General features: G+C 41.6%; 1 protein-coding gene and 2 long non-coding RNA genes across 4 annotated transcripts; 2 read left to right on the plus strand and 1 right to left on the minus strand.

Annotated features, from left to right (window-relative positions):
* Positions 1–533: 533 nt before the first annotated feature.
* On the minus strand, positions 534–9,592 carry LOC119007463. 2 transcript variants are annotated; one of them, XR_005071137.1, is made up of 2 exons: positions 9,450–9,592; positions 534–2,498 (listed from the first exon to the last, which is right to left on the minus strand). It is a non-coding gene; the product is annotated as an uncharacterized LOC119007463 (long non-coding RNA). The 2 variants fall into 2 exon arrangements; XR_005071136.1 differs by lacking the exon at positions 9,450–9,592 and adding an exon at positions 2,603–2,975.
* LOC119007464 lies at positions 2,892–4,621 on the plus strand. Its single transcript, XR_005071138.1, has 3 exons — positions 2,892–3,025; positions 3,977–4,022; positions 4,121–4,621. It is a non-coding gene; the product is annotated as an uncharacterized LOC119007464 (long non-coding RNA).
* A 5,038-nt stretch (positions 9,593–14,630) lies between the features above and the next one.
* On the plus strand, positions 14,631–17,403 carry LOC119007459. Its single transcript, XM_037077174.1, has one exon. It carries the CDS (start codon positions 14,694–14,696, stop codon positions 15,633–15,635), a length of 942 nt encoding a protein of 313 aa, XP_036933069.1. The 5' UTR covers positions 14,631–14,693; the 3' UTR covers positions 15,636–17,403.
* Positions 17,404–17,405: the final 2 nt, after the last annotated feature.

A 17,405-nucleotide genomic window follows, 5' to 3' on the forward strand; every position in this document is an offset into this window, starting at 1 on the left:
TATGAACCCAGTTCATACAATGGTTGCTACGGATGGAAACAGAGGCTGAAGAGAAAAATGGGCAACTACCGTACTCAGCTGAAGGGCATTGGATGTGCTGAATTACTTGCAAATTCGCTGAAATCCAAAGCTCCAGGTGATGCATTGCCTGCAATAAAGTCAAGAGACCTAGGAGAGGAGAAGCCAACCACATACCTGACATTCCAACTGGAGAGACCTCGTAATTTGGAAGATGAGAGACTGTCACTTTTGACAAAAGTGAGGAAGCGAAACAATCGTGCATAAATCGTGATAAAGAACAAAATGGACAAGACCTTTTCACCGTGAAGGCAGGAAATTTTGGCAAATGAATCAGGTGTGGAGGAGGTGAAAGAGAGATGGCCTGCATTGTTTACAGTGGATGAGGTAATTCATTTTTTTCAATCAATAGGTCAGTGGTGGCCTGTAAATTAAATGGTAGTAATATTTCCCATTATCTGAAACCTGTTTAAAAAAAAAAATAGCCAAAGCAGTCACAAAAATGTCAAAAAAGATCTTACACCACAGAGTTTAATGCAATGTCATAACTTACATATGTGATATATTATTTTCTAAAGATCAATGCTGAATTCGTGAGGATTACTACTGTTCCACTTCAACCACGATTCCTGGCCTCCTTGGACAAGCACCACAGCAAGCTGATTGAGATCATCAGGAACAAGGGAGGAGCTGTCAGAGAGGAGATCTGGGATGTGCTGAAAGTTCTTTATCAGGTATGTACTTAATACTGCAAAATTCACCTTACATCACATAAATAGTAATGTTGTCAATAGAAGCAGTAGTGTTAATGTGTCATTGTCTTCACATTTGATTGTGGAGTTAGATTACATTTTGAAAGAAGTACAATGTGTATCTTGCTGTTTACTCAAACCATTTGTCTGATTACTGGACAATTACTGTCTACGTTCCCACTGATGCATTTTTGTGTTTGCATCTTCAGTCAAGTTGCACAGTTCGACAGCATGATTTTGCATTGTTTTGTTCATGTTTGCACTTACCTAAAGCCTTGATGTAAGCGTAAGGAGAGAGTGTCTGCTGAAGTGCCTCAAGATGTACAAAAACTCATCAAGAGTTTCTGGTAAGAAGTTTCGCATTTATTCACTTAAGCTTTAGACAATCCTAACTGAAGAGTGTGTGTGTGTGTGTGTGTGTGTCTGTCTGTCTGTCTGTCTTTAAAAAATGTCACGGCTATCATAAACCTTTTTGAAGCTGGTGCTAGCTGGGACAAAAAGGGGGACCAATCAGGGCTGAGACTTAGTAGGGGGGAGATGGGTCCAAAACAAAGGGGATCCCAGGAACACCATACGTGAAGTAAATAAAAGTGAAACCAAAAGCAACCTAAAAGAAAAAAAAAAAAAGTGCCAAAGACAAGACGGACACCGCCACCACAACAACAATCCACCATCCTAGGCTCAGCACCTGAATGGGGAAAATCAGAGGACAGCAGGTGAGCACACAAACATTAAATGCAACTAATGACAAACACAAGAAATCAGGACTTAGTTTATCACATCCCTAAGAATTAACACAATATCAAATAGAATTAAGATTTACATCAAACGAAATACACCTGCAACCTGCAAAGACCAAAATAATCACGAAGCTAACAAATCAGAATACAGATTGCAGTAAAACCAACTGTTACAAAAGAAAGAAAATGTCATAAACTACTAATCACAAAGAAAATGGGATAAACTCTCCCACTGTACTCTCTCATATACACACACACACACACAAAACAACAAGTGACAGGGTTGACAGTACACAGTTCAGGATGGCACTGCCAAGCAACGATCAGGCCACGGCAACGCTTAAACAAAGCCTGGACGAAGGCTAACACTCTTAACCAGCTGTGGTGAGCAGCCAGGAACTAGGCAGACAGCGTTGAGGCACTGCAACCGCGGGTGCAATTAAAAGTTTGTGTCAGCGCAGTGTGAGGCCGAGCAATGAGTCAAAGCAATCGCCACTTAAAGCAAAGCAGCTAGCATTGAGCAGCAAGCACGCAGCTAGCGGTGAGGCAAAGCAAAGCAGCGAAGCGAAGCAAAGCAAAGCAACAGCGATTTCTTGCAGATTAGCGGTTGCTATGCCTTTACACATGTGTCTTTACCCTACAATAAAAGAACAGATATTAGCAACTTAGGAGTGGCTGGAGGAGGAAGCTACAGTCACTGTGCTACATACCGGTCAGGCAATCACGGTCAGCATGGTCTGGGGCAACGTGATCAGCTACACAGCAACCAGCAGCAGAGAGTAAGCAGCACACAACCAGCTGCAACATCCAAGCGAGCCGCTGATATAAAATAACCACCATGAACACAACTGGAGGGACAGCGTGAGACCAGACTATAGTCGCCGCCGGCAGCCTACCTGCAACCAAGCGAAGGCGGAAGTGAAGGGCACCGGGAAAAGTGACATGACCCAGGCTCCGTCAGGCAAGAGGACAACCAGGCGCGCTATGCCTGCATTTATAGATAGAGCCACACAGCTGAAACCCATCAAACACTCCTTCATACTGCTACACCTGCTTGTTGTACATCCTACACTGCTGTTTGTTGTATTCCACCTCTTATTCGTCAGTCATGAGGCAACGTCAAGTTCCTTGGTTACTGATTGGCTGGGGGGCGGGAGAAGAACAACAGAGACGCAAGGGTGTCCGGAGCAGTTCAACAGTTTCCCCTGGTACACTGTCTCTCCACCTGATTACAGGAACGATACTGCTGTAAATGCACTATGGTAAGAGTCATACTGAAGTTATGAATCACACTGTATTGTAGACATTGCTATTTTAAATTAAATGCACTGCGTTCAGATTGTCAAAATGTAGTGTGCGTTTTCGGCAAAGCTAACAAACAAGCTAAGCTACCACCGAGCTAGCGGCTGTGTATCCAGGACTCCAGCAGGGTTGGGCTCACATTCAGCTGTCACGCCACTGGAAGCCATCAGTCCCTACAGCTGGCGAGAGGAAATCAGACAGCGCACTATCAAGGTTAGCAACATGAGAGAATGAAACCGCTAAGTAGCGCTAGCTTCGGTAGCTAATCGGGGCACGTTAGCTGTGGACTGAGTCTCGCGCGAGCAGAAAGGAGGCTTAATGACGTCACACAGTAACGTCAGTAACGTCAGTGACCTCACAGTACAATTGTATAGTTCCCATGTATATACACAACGTATTACATTCAGTGGCTGATGTGAGATAAGTATTTCATATATGTAAGCAGTTTGTTAGTGAGTAGCCTTATTACGTTTTGTGTGTTAATAATTCATTAAGTTTTTGGGCAGTTGTAGTTGCGTTGTTTGTTACTGTGTTATTTTTGGCTGTAATCCCTGTGTAGCAGGAAGGTAGCCATCTCATAAAACATTCAACATCATCATCATCATCACCGTGTTTCTGTTCGATTTGCATAAAACATTTGGAACCCGTATGGACAGTGTAGTGGCAAATAAATCTGGGTCATGATGAATACACCACGCAATTCTACCTGTGTGCTAACAGTGAATTTGAGTCTGATGTAAGACCAAGGTTTGATGCTCCCTTTATAATAACAAGGCTGGAGTGAGCAACAGGTGCAGCCACGGCTCACCCAAGGCCACAGATAGGGGCCTGGGTGTTTCTTTGCATAGCCCTATCGAATGATGAGCAGTACTCACATTAAGTCGCAGGACTGTTTTCCCTCTGATGGTGAACATTGATCCTAAATCCACAATCAGCATTGCTGGCGTCATTGTTGACATCTACCTGGTGCTTGCTGTTGTAATCACATTGAAATGCGACGGGAAGCATCCGTAGCACAAAACTTTTCTCGCATCAGTCTCCCTGCACCAAATGTCTGTACGATTAGTGTATCTGTGGTCACAACATTGGAGTAAAATAGTCATAATGTCATTACACACAGAGATGTCTTTGTGTCAGTTTATCACTCTGTCTGCCTCTGCACAGAATGGACATGGACATGGACATCAACAGACATCAAGTGCTGGCAGGAGTAAGTGTGAGAATTTCTGTTAGAATATAGTTTAACAGTTTTTCCATCCGTGTTGGTTGCAAAAAATCTGTGATTCGAAGGTGCATCGTTGTTTACAGCAAATCTCGAAGAGCCATACGAAAGCAAAGCTGTAGGAAGATTTTGACTATGTCCTCGCTACAATCTGGTGAGGGGCAGCGCATCTCCTGCAGGTTCGACACACACTGTAATGTATACAATACCACACCACCATGCCTAAGTTGTCAGCCACAGGGTTCTGTACTTGTACTATGTGTCATTATTTTTCAGCGGTACTTTTTTCACTCACACCGTCGCCACTACTGTCGCATGTGCACTGAAAGCTGAAATGTGTTAATCTAACAATTATAGGCTTTTACTTTAAAAGTGGAATTGTCAAATCAGACCTGTTACAGTACACTGGTTACACATGTACGTATGGTACATGTGTTTTGGAGGCTGACTTTGCTTTTTAGTTTTTTCCCTCTACAGGTTTTGCTGTGGAGTATCTGTTCAGGGCCAAGTTGAGTGTGACCACAAGACTGATGGGTCTTGTGATGTGTGCTACGTTTGTTTCTGTGATGAACAAACATCTAACACTCAGACCTTTCCTGGCTTTTGTTACAGATGGCATCAATTGATCATCATTTGGAAATGTGTAATTTGTTCTTAAACACTGCCAGTAGCTGTTTGTATGTTCATCAGCAATGGGTGGCTGTGGGTAACTCTGACATCACCACTTTGGTGTGAGCGCCCTCCTTGGGCCACACCAGTTCAGTTCGGCCTTCAGTCCGTGATGAGGAACCCAACAGAGACATGGAAAAATGATGCATTCGACTGTTGGTGGAAATAAAAACAGAGTATTTTATAAGATTTTTCACCGCATGTGTGATCCTTGCTTACTTGAGAGTCATACAAAAGAACATTATACAGAAGAAGATGACAGTGCAGCTTTAATTGGAATGAAATGTAGTCTAATCAATATTTCCTGTTATTTGAGTTACTTTTAAAATGAAATGGTATGTTTAAACCCAACTACATTTAGGTGCCCAGTAAACTTATAAGCTCAGTGGACACTCCGTAATGCAGCAAGCCACAAACAGTGTTTATTGTCATAATTGGGCCTTTTCTTGGAGGGCATTGTTGCAGTGGACACTGGTAACAGTTGGCCCTGTGTTTCCAGTGTAATTTTGTGAGAAAGCAGTGATCAACAATTGCCCCTTGATTATTATTTTACTGCATTCCTGTATTGTAACATTCAAATAAAGTCTGATCACTCTGACTAATCTTTATTGGTATTATTGTTTATGTAATTCTCTCTCTCTCAGATAGATAGATCTATATATCTATATCTATCTATCTATCTATCTATCTATCTATATATATATATATATATATATATATCTATATCTCTATATATATATCTATATCTCTATATATATATCTATATCTCTATATATATATCTATATATATCTCTATATATATATCTATATATATCTATATATATATATCTCTATATATATATCTATATATATCTCTATATATATCTCTATATATATATATCTCTATATATATATCTCTATATATCTATCTCTCTATCTCTCTCTCTCTCTCTCTCTCTCTCTCTATATATATATATATATATATATATATAATATGTCTAATATATCTATCTATCTATCTATCTATCTATCTATCTATCTATCTATCTATCTATCTATCTATCTATCTATCTATCTATCTATCTATCTAATTCATTTTGTTCTTGTTAGTAGGGTATGATGCATGAAAAATAAATTAGTGTTAGGGGACAATACCAAACGTCTCCTGCTGGGAGGTTCAGTCCGCTGACCGGAAGGGGTAAGTCGACAAAGGGGCGCCCGGCGCTACAGCGCTAGCCAGACATAACAAAGTTGTCGGAGGACTCATCAATAAGACACGCAGTAAGGACACATATTAATGACGTTGTCAAACGACACGCAGTAACGACACATAGTAACATCGTTATCAAACAATACATCAAGACGACACGCAGTAACGACATTGTCAAACGACACGTAGTAACGACACGTAGTAACGACACATGGTAACGACGTTGTCAAAGAACACGCAGTAACGACACATATTCACGACGTTGTCATACGACACGCAATAACGACATAGTAACAAAGTTATCAAACGACACATCAAGACGACACATAGTAACGACACATAGTAACGACACGTAGTAACGACACGCAGTAACGGCACGTAGTAACGGCACGTAGTAACGGCACGTAGTAACGGCACGTAGTAACGACATTGTCAAACGACACGCAGTAACGACACATGCTAAGGACGTTGTCAAACCACATTAAGACGACATGTAGTTAGGACACATAGCAAGACACGCAGTAAGGACGTGAGGACACTGTCAAACAACACATCATAACAACGCTTTGTCAAGTGACACAGCATGACGACACGATGTAATGACAAAGTCAAATGACACAACGAAAGTTCAGCCTTTAATAGACATAAACAAATGTCTTATCACATGTTCTGAAGATATAGACAGTTTTTTGGCACTGTCATCTTCTTTTGTATATATATATTTGTATATATATATATATATATATATATATATATATATATATATATATATATATATATATATATTTGTATATATATATATATATATATATATATATATATATATATATATATATATATATATATATATATGATTTGTATCTGATATATATATATGATATATATTTGTATCTGATATATATATATATATATATATATATATATATATATATATATATATATATATATATATATATATATATATATATATATATATATATATATATATATATATCAGAGAGAGAGAGAGAGTATTACATAAACAATAATACCAATAAAGATTAGTCAGAGTGATCAGACTTTATTTGAATGTTACAATACAGTAATGCAGTAAAATAATAATCAAGGGGCAATTGTTGATCACTGCTTTCTCACAAAATTACACTGGAAACACAGGGCCAACTGTTACCAGTGTCCACTGCAACAATGCCCTCCAAGAAAAGGCCCAATTATGACAATAAACACTGTTTGTGGCTTGCTGCATTACGGAGTGTCCACTGAGCTTATAAGTTTACTGGGCACCTAAATGTAGTTGGGTTTAAACATACCATTTCATTTTAAAAGTAACTCAAATAACAGGAAATATTGATTAGACTACATTTCATTCCAATTAAAGCTGCACTGTCATCTTCTTCTGTATAATGTTCTTTTGTATGACTCTGAAGTAAGCAAGGATCTCACATGCGGTGAAAAATCTTATAAAATGCTCTGTTTTTATTTCCACCAACAGTCAAATGCATCATTTTTCCATGTCTCTGTTGGGTTCCTCCTCAAGGACTGAAGGCTGAACTGAACTGGCGTGGCCCAAGGAGGGCCCTCACACCAAAGTGGTGATGTCAGAGTTACCCACAGCCACCCTGTGGTGATGAACCAACAAACCGTTAACAGCAGTGTTTAAGAACTAATTACACATTTCCAAATGGAGTGTCATGATCAATTGATGCCATCTGTAACAAAAGCCAGGAAAGGTCTGAGTGTTATATGTTCGTTCATCACAGAAACAAACGTAGCACACATCACAAGACCCATCAGTCTTGTGGTCACACTCAACTTGGCCCTGAACAGATACTCCACAGCAAAACCTGTAGAGGGAAAAAACTAAAAAGCAAAGTCAGCCTCCAAAACACATGTACCATACGTACATGTGTAACAGGTTTGATTTGACAATTCCACTTTTAAAGTAAAAGCCTATAATTGTTAGATTAACATATTTCAGCTTTCAGTGCACATGCGACACAGATTTTTTGCAACCAACACGGATGGAAAAACTGTTAAACTATATTCTAACAGAAATTCTCACACTTCCTCCTGCCAGCACTTGATGTCTCTTGATGTCGATGGACATTCTGTGCAGAGGTAGACAGAGTGATAAACTGACACAAAGACATCTCTGTGTGTAATGACATTATGACACTATTAGACTCCAATGTTGTGACCACAGATACACTAATCGTACAGACATTTGGTGCAGGGATACTGATGTGACGGACGCTTCCCGTCGCATTTCATTGCGATTACAACAGCAAGCACCAGGTAGATATAAACAATGAAGCCAGCAATGCTGATTGTGGATTCAGGATCATTGTTCACCATTGGAGGGAAAACAGTCCTGCACCTTCACGTGAGTACTGCTCATCATTCGATAGGGCTATGCAAAGAAACACCCAGGCCCCTATCTGTGGCCTTGGGTGAGCTGTGGCTGCACCTGTTGCTCATTCACTTCAGCCTTGTTATATAAAGGGAGCATCAAACCTTGGTCATACATCAGACTCAAATTCACTGTTAGCACACAGGTAGAATTGCGTGGTGTATTCATCATGACCCAGATTTATTTGCCACTACACTGTCCATAGGGGTGCCAAATGTTTTATGCAAATCGAACAGAAACACAGTGATGATGATTTTGAATGTTTTATGACATGGCTAACTTCCTGCTACACGGGGATTACAGCCAAAAATAACACAGTAACAAACAACGCAACTACAACTGCCCAAAAACTTAATGAATTACACACAAACACACAAAACATGTAATAAGGCAACTCACTAACAAACTGCTAACTGTATATGATCTACTTATCTCACCACTGAACGTAATACGTTGTGTATATACATGGGAACTATACATTTGTACTGTGAGGTCACTGACGTTACTGTGTGACGTCATTAAGCCTCCTTTCTACTCGCGCGAGACTCCGCAGCTAACGTGCATGACGTGCCCCGATTAGCTACCGAAGCTAGCGCTACTTAGCTGTTTCATTATCTCACATTGATAACCTTGTTGACATCAAAGCACGCCACTGACTGACATCACCCAGTGTGCTATCTGGTTTCCTCTCGCCCGCTGTAGGGCTGATGGCTTCCAGTGGGTTGACAGCTGAACGTGAGCCCCAACGCTGCTGGAGTCCTGGATACACAGCCGCTAGCTTGGCAGTAGCTTAGCTTGTTTGTTAGCTTTGCCGAAAATGCACAATACACTTTTACAATCTCAACGCAGTGCATTTAATTTAAAACAGCGATGCTACAATAAAGTGTGATTCATAACATCAATATGACTCTTACCATAGCGCATTTACAGCAGTAACGTTCCTGTAAGCAGTTGGAGAGACGGCGTGGGGGGGGGGGGGGGGGGGCTTCCGAACTGCACCGTGCACCCTTGCGTCACTCTCTGTTGTTCTTCTCCCGCCCCCCAGCCAATCAGTAACCGAGCAACTTGACGTTGCCTCATGACTGACGAATAAGAGGTCGAATACAACCATAGACATATAAAGAGTAGACGCCGCGTCGAACGCTGCTACCTGTTGGCGCTGATGAGAATTGGGGCGGCCATCTTGGGGCGGTCACCCGTTCCACTCAGTGTAATCTGTTGAGAAGGCGCGATTAGGTGTCAGCGCATTTAATCAATCGTAACTCTGATATAGAAACTGATTTTCACGCGGTTTTTTTTGCTGTAAACGTCATACATTATAGCTATGACACAGGACACATGGTCCGGTGTATTTTATTCATTATAAATGGATTAACAGTAATAGAATATTCTGATGTATGATATATGTTATGTATGATAGGTAGCCTATTTTGCAAACACTATAAACACAACAGAAATCATATAGGCTCTCTCTTTCTCTCTCTCTCTCCATATATATATATATATATATATATATATATATATATATATATATATATATATATATATATATATATATATATATATATATTTACATACACACACACATTATAGATACGTTTATATATCAGAGAATATGAAAAAATATATAAATCATATATATCTATCCATATATGCAATAGATACATTTATATATCAGAGAAAATGAAAAATATATAAATCATGTAGAGTATCAATTTGATTCATATATATTATATATATATACATTTATATATCAGAGAATACGATAAAAAATATAAATCATATATATCTATCCATATATGTAATAGATACATTTATATATCAGAGAAAATGAAAAATATATAAATCATGTAGAGTATCAATATGATTCATATATATTCATATATAATATATTATATATATATATATATACATACATTTATATATCAGAGAAAATGAAAAATTCCACTTCCCACTTCTTCCTCACATCTTTGTCTTTGGGAAACCTTCAAAATGAAAGAAGGAGATTTGGTCAACACTTTTTTTACAAAGGAGGTCAAGCTTACTTTTTCCTTCAAATTTCTTACAACAGGTCTTCAACAAAACATCAATTTTGATGCATTTCTGTTGATAATGAACCAAAGCTGCTTAAATTGTGAATAAGCATGTTTGCAAACTATTCTACAATCAGATGATCTGTTGTATGTATTATTAAAGTAACACAACGTAACATTTCGACCTTAAAAAAATGTTTCTAAACTAACTGGGGTGGTAGAAAACTGATTTGTAAAAATTGATACATATGTACGGAAAATCGTTACAAAAGACAACAAATAGTAATGTTAAATCTTACTTGTGAAAAGTAATCCCCCGACTCCTGTTCAATAAAGTCCGGCGATTAGAGCAGGAATAAGTTGCGCAATGCTGTGGCATCTTTTCTCCCTGCTTCTCAACTCAAACTTATTTATTATTCTCTTTTCTTTCTTCGTTCTTCTTCGTTCTTCTTAGTAGTCTACATTCATTCAACTCGGAGTAGAATGACCGCCCCAAGATGGCCACCGCATTTCTCCCTGCCCGGCAGCCGTTGCGGCGTCTACTCTTTATATGTCTATGGATATAACGGCAGACAGTTGGTTTCCTGCAGCAGATGTACATTCTAAACCCACAACGATTGTAGCCAAGCAATGCTGTAAGTGTTAATATATAGGATCATATGGTTAGGTGTGTATATTGTCAACTGTTTAGGGAAAATATTTCGTGTGAATAAGTTATTTTGTCTTGTTGCTGTTTTGATTGTCAGTTAAAAACAAGCTAGGTTGTTAGCCATTCTTTGATTTACCTCAGCCAATTGATTAATATAAATCTGTATGTTTGTTTTGCAGTTTTTACCACACACATATTGATGCATTTCAAGTTCAATACAACGGATGAAAAGCCACTCTACGCCTCTGTCATCTTTATTGAAATGGAATGAAGATTGAAGTGGTTAGCTCGATGTTTATTTTGGTTCAGCTACAACCAAGAGAGAACATTACAGTAAAAAAGCAGACTTTCACAATCTGATGTGGCAAGATGTCATCACACCATGGAAGCAAGAGGTCCACGGTGGCAAGCAACACGACGTCGTCTGGAAGTGTAGCCCGGGTTCGGGCCAAAGCAGAGGCTGCCAAAGTAAGAGCTTCATACGCCGCACAGGAGGCTAAATTAAAAATGGAAAAAGCTGTCAGAGAAGCAGAAATAAAGGTGGAAACAACCAGAATTGACACACAGTTGGAAGTGTTAACACTACAAAGAGAAGCAGATGCAGCAACAGTAGAAGCACAGGTAATGGAAATGGCAGTCAACCGTGATGTCTGAAGTTGGGGAAAGGGAATCAGAAAGAACACATTCGGAGAGGGCTAAAGTGGAACGCACCCAAGATTATGTTCAAGAGCAGATTGAGCTAAAGAGTCATCTTCTCTCACAACACTCCTTGCCGCAATCTGTTGTCCACTCACCTGTTAAAAAATCACTCGACGGCTACATCACAGAGAGATTACCAGTACACTTACCTGATATGGGAGATGTCTCACAACAGCTTTTGTTCAACAATAGCGAACCAAATTCTGAAGAAAGCATGCACTTACCGCCACCAAACCTACCTGATCCTCCTAAAATTGAGATTAAGTCTGGAGTTATGAGACCTACATTTACCGTACATGCGGATAAGCCATCATATGTCCCCCAATGTTTTCAACCCGCTGCCACGCCAAATCCAACAGAGCCATTAGCTCAGTATCTAGCTCAACGAGACCTTGTCAGCTCGGGACTGTACCAGTTTGACGATAAGCCAGAAAATTATTGCGCTTGGTACTCATCATTTGTCAGCGCAACCAGCGAAGTTAGACTGACACCAATCCAAGAATTGGATCTCATGACCAGATGGCTTGGGAAGGAATCTGGGCAACAGGTGAGATGCATAAGGTCAGTGCATGTTATCAACCCCAGTCTCGCTTTAACCAAAGCATGGGAGAGACTTCGTGAGTGTATGCTGCCCCTGAGGTAATAGAGAAGTCCCTTTTTCAGAGATTAGAGGACTTTCCAAGGATTTCAGCTAAAGACCCCATAAAACTACGTCATCTTGGGGACCTGCTTCAGGAGATTCAAGGTGCCAAGGAAGATGGATACCTCACTGGCCTCACCTATCTGGACACTTCTAGCGGAATTGGTCCGATTGTGGAAAAGTTTCCATACCAGCTTCAGGAGAAATGGTTGACATCTGGAACGCGGTACAAAGAACAAAATGGCGGCCGCTTCCCCCCATTTCACTATTTCTGCAACTTTGTGAGCCAGGAAGCCAAAAGACGAAATGACCCAAACCCTAACCCTAACCCTTCGAACAGTTTGGCGTAGAGAGTGAAACCTTCCCATACCGTCTCAGAACATGCTCTGGTATCATTGAGACGTCAGGAAGGAAAGGAGAGGGATTACAGATTGAGTCATTGGATGGAAAAGTCCTCATCTCTCTTCCACCACTCACAGAGTGTCCCAATATCCCAAACAATTGGAGTGAGATACCCACTCCAAGTGCAGTTAAACACCAGCCTCACCTCCGTCATATTGCTCAGCAAATTCCAGAGCTGGACCCAAGAGCTGAGATTCTCATCTTGCTGGGGCGAGACATCCTCCAGGTTCACAAGGTCAGACAACAAGTAAATGGGCCACACAACTCGCCCTTTGCCCAACGTCTGGGCTTAGGGTGGGTAGTCATTGGAGAGGTCTGCCTGGGGAGTGTCCATAAACCAACAGTCAATGCATACAAGACTCATGTGCTCGACAATGGCCGACCCTCAAACTTCGAGCCCTGCCCAAGTTTTATGCACATCAAGGAATCGAAACAAGGTGTCAACAGGCCCGACAAAGCACCTGAGAGGATGTTGGGGCAGACAGTGTTCAACCGCACCGAGCACGACAACAAACCTGCTCCTTCAGTGGAAGACACCATCTTCCTGGAGATCATGGACAAAAACGTCTTCAGAGATGACGACAACAGCTGGGTCGCACCATTGCCGTTCAGAGAACCACGCCAGCTTCTACCAAACAACAAAGAGCAAGCTGTCAAGCGGTTTTCGTCTCTGCAACGAACCCTGAAGAAAAGGCCTGAAATGCAGGAACAATATGTGAAGTTCATGGAGAAAATCTTCACCAATGGACACGCAGAGGTAGCACCGCCCTTGAAGCCAGATGAAGAATGCTGGTATCTCCCGACATTTGGCGTCTACCACCCGCAGAAACCCAATCAAATCAGGGTGGTCTTTGATTCTAGTGCCCAGTACTTCGGCGTTTCCCTCAATGATGTGCTCCTCACAGGGCCTGACCTCAATAACTCCCTTCTAGGGGTCCTACTACGCTTCAGGAAAGAAAAGGTTGCAATCCTGGCAGACATCCAGCAGATGTTCTATTGCTTCCTAGTGGACAAAAGTCATCGTAACTACCTGCGGTTCCTGAGGCACAAGGACAATGACATCACTAAGGAGGTTATTGAGTACCGCATGAGGGTCCACGTTTTCGGCAACGGGCCTTCACCCGCAGTGGCCATCTATGGCCTACGACGTGCAATCAGAGAAGGCGCTAGGGAGTATGGAGCTGACACAGTCAAGTTCGTGGAGAACCACTTTTATGTGGACGATGGATTGATATCCTTACCATCTGAAGCCGAGGCGATCGATCTTCTCCAGAGAACTCAGTCCTCACTTGCAGAGTCAAACCTTCGTTTGCACAAGTTTGTGTTGAACCGGAAGGCAGTCATGGACTCCTTTTCATCAGAGGACTGCGCTCCGGTGATCAAAGATCTGGATCTCAATGGTGAAAGTACGCCAACCCAACGGAGCCTAGGGCTGCTCTGGGAGATCGCATCTGACACGTTCACCTTCTCTGCGTCAACTACAGACAAACCTTTCACTCGACGAGGGGTCCTCTCCACCGTTAATAGTGTCTTTGATCCCTTGGGTCTGCTAGCACCTGTTACGATCCAGGGAAGAGACATCCTCAGGGAACTCACTTCCGAACAGGCAGGCTCGGACGAGCCTCTCCCGGAGGCCAAACTGGGACGATGGAAAGAATGGAGAGACTCGCTCCAAGACCTGAAACGACTTCACATCCCACGTACATACACGGACACCTCGCTCTCCAAAGCAGTAAAAACGGAGCTATGCGTGTTCACGGATGCTTCAACCAAGGCCATCGGCGCTGTGGCGTACATGAGAGCAGTGCAGGAAGATGGACACATCGAAGTAGGTTTTGTTATGGGAAAAGAAAAACTGGCACCCTTGTCCGAACCTACCATTCATTCATAGGAGGTAAAACACTTATAAACTCAGTTCTTCACAAGTGTGTAACCTGCCGCAAACTACGTGGAAAGTTGGAAGAGCAACGCATGGCGGACCTTCCTCCGGAACGGCTCAAAACCTGCCCTCCTTTTACCTACGTTGGCCTTGATGTCTTTGGACCTTGGACCGTGACTACAAGACGCACCAGAGGAGGACAGGCAGAGAACAAGAGGTGGGTTATCATGTTCACCTGCATGAGTTCGAGAGCCATGCACCTCAAAGTCATCGAGACTATGGACACATCTAGCTGCATAAATGCCCTTCGACACTTCTTCGCTCTCCGAGGCTCAGCAAAACAGCTCCATTCCGACTGCGGAACAAACTTCGTCGGTGCCTGTAAGGAGCTTGGCATGGACAAAACGGTACAGGCATACCTGAGTGAGCAAGGTTGCAGCTGGATCTTCAACCCCCCACACGCCTCTCATATGGGAGGTTCATGGGAGCGTATGATCGGAGTCGCTAGGAGAATACTCGACGCAATGCTTCTGCAGCAAAACACTCGCCTGACTCATGAAGTACTTTGCACCTTGATGACCGTCTCAGCGATCATAAATGCTCGACCACTGCTACCTGTATCTACGGATCCAGATCCCTTCATACTCTCACCATCTATGCTCCTTACACAGAAGTCAGGAGTCCCTCCTCCTCCTGGGGACTTTACAGAAAAGGACTTACACACAAAACAATGGAGACAGGTTCAAGCTCTGGCAAATCAGTTCTGGACCCGGTGGAGTCGTGAATACTTGCCTTCCTTGCAGCCGCGACTGAAATGGACAAGGGCTCGAAGGGACCTTCAAGTTGGTGATCTCGTTCTGCTCAGGAACAAGCAGACATCACGCAATTGCTGGCCTATGGCCAGGATCACTGCCACATTCCCTGGAAAAGATGGACATGTCAGAAAGGTTGAACTGAAGACAACAGACCAAGGGACTATCAAAACTTTTCTAAGGCCTATTGCAGAACTTGTTCTACTTCTGCCTAAAGACTAATTAATAGACTTTGATGTTATTCACTCATAATCCTTAGTGACCATGATCAGGTCAGGCGGGGAGTGTGTTGTCCTGTAAAAGGAGTTTAAGAAAGTTTATATTTGTTTAAAAAAAAAAAAAAGAAAAAGATTTGTGTATTTTATGTGGAAAAAATAATAAGTTAATGATATACTTACCTGGTTATGTAAGAAAGTGTTTTTGTATTTTCGTACTGCTGTATTTATCGTTTTAAGCGATATATGTTACGGTGATGTCACTTCCGGTTTCGCGCGGAGTTGATTACGCCACTTCCGGTTTCGCAGGGGGTTGACGATATAACGGCAGACAGTTGGTTTCCTGCTGCAGATGTACATTCTAAACCCACAACGATTGTAGCCAAGCAAAGCTGTAAGTGTTAATATATAGGATCATATGGTTAGGTGTGTATATTGTCAACTGTTTAGGGAAAATATTTCGTGTGAATAAGTTATTTTGTCTTGTTGCTGTTTTGATTGTCAGTTAAAAACAAGCTAGGTTGTTAGCCATTCTTTGATTTACCTCAGCCAATTGATTAATGTAAATCTGTATGTTTGTTTTGCAGTTTTTACCACACACATATTGATGCATTACAAGTTCAATACAACGGATGAAAAGCCACTCTACGCCTCTGTCATCTTTATTGAAATGGAATGAAGATTGAAGTGGTTAGCTCGATGTTTATTTTGGTTCAGCTACAACCAAGAGAGAACATTACAGTTATTGTTATAGTCGTATACTGTGTAAAATAGTGTTTGTCTGCAACTATTTATGTGTGTTTGACACCTAGCCTGCTAATTGTACATCCTACACTGCTTTTTGTTGTATTCAACCTCTTATTCGTCAGTCATGAGGCAAGGTCAAGTTCCTCGGTTACTGATAGAATAGAATTCATTTTGTTCTTGTTAGTAGGCTATGATGCATGAAAATATATTAGTGTTAGGCGACAATACCGAACGTCTCCTGCTGGGAGGTTCAGTCTGCTGACCGGAAAGGGTAAGTCGGCAAAGGGGCGCCCGGTGCTACCGCGCTAGCCAGGCGTAACAAAGTTTTCAGAGGACTCATCAAGACGACGAAAAACCTCGGACCGCAGTCTCTCCGTCCGACTACCTGAAGAGGACCACGGAGAGCGCTGGCTCGCATCAATAAGCTTTTATTTTGGTACTTCCGTTGAGAGTGCGAATTAGCATACTAGACAATTCCCCGCCGGGGAATCGCGAGAGTGGGCTGTGCGCTTTGCCCCGTGACGGAAAAACTATGAAAGACAAGGCAAAAGTATGATATCAAGTTGATAATTTGGAGTTTTATCTACATTTTAAACTTTGAATGGTGTGTCCAGGTTAAAGTATGCCAGAGATGTCGATGTTTGAAAAACAAAGTTTCACTTTTTCCACTCAGCCCCATTCACTGTCAATGGGAAATGAGGATTGTCAATGCTATGATACTACAATGCAATGCTACAATGTGTTCATTTCACCACATACCATTCATTCTCAGCATCTTCATCTTTTCATTGTTAAAAACTAAAACTAAACTTGCAAATAATAATAATTCAACAGGCATACACCGACATCTTGTAACAGAGATGATATTTATTTCTCTCCAAAAAACAAGCAAAGGAGGCCTTCTTCCTGGAGGTCTTCATCCTGAGTCTGAGAGTTGTTGTCTCTTCAGTGGAGAGTGAGACACAAATTAGTTCAAAATCATCGCGTAAACATTTGAAAAGAAAACAGTATCACTTCCCTTATTTTTGCT

Source organism: Acanthopagrus latus, chromosome 18, assembly GCF_904848185.1.
Source record: "Acanthopagrus latus isolate v.2019 chromosome 18, fAcaLat1.1, whole genome shotgun sequence".
Classification (NCBI taxonomy): Eukaryota; Metazoa; Chordata; class Actinopteri; order Spariformes; family Sparidae; genus Acanthopagrus; species Acanthopagrus latus.

Bases quoted from the DNA above. Each gene is read 5' to 3' on its own strand.
- LOC119007459 (XM_037077174.1), top strand. From the start codon at position 14,694: ATGGCGGACCTTCCTCCGGAACGGCTCAAAACCTGCCCTCCTTTTACC.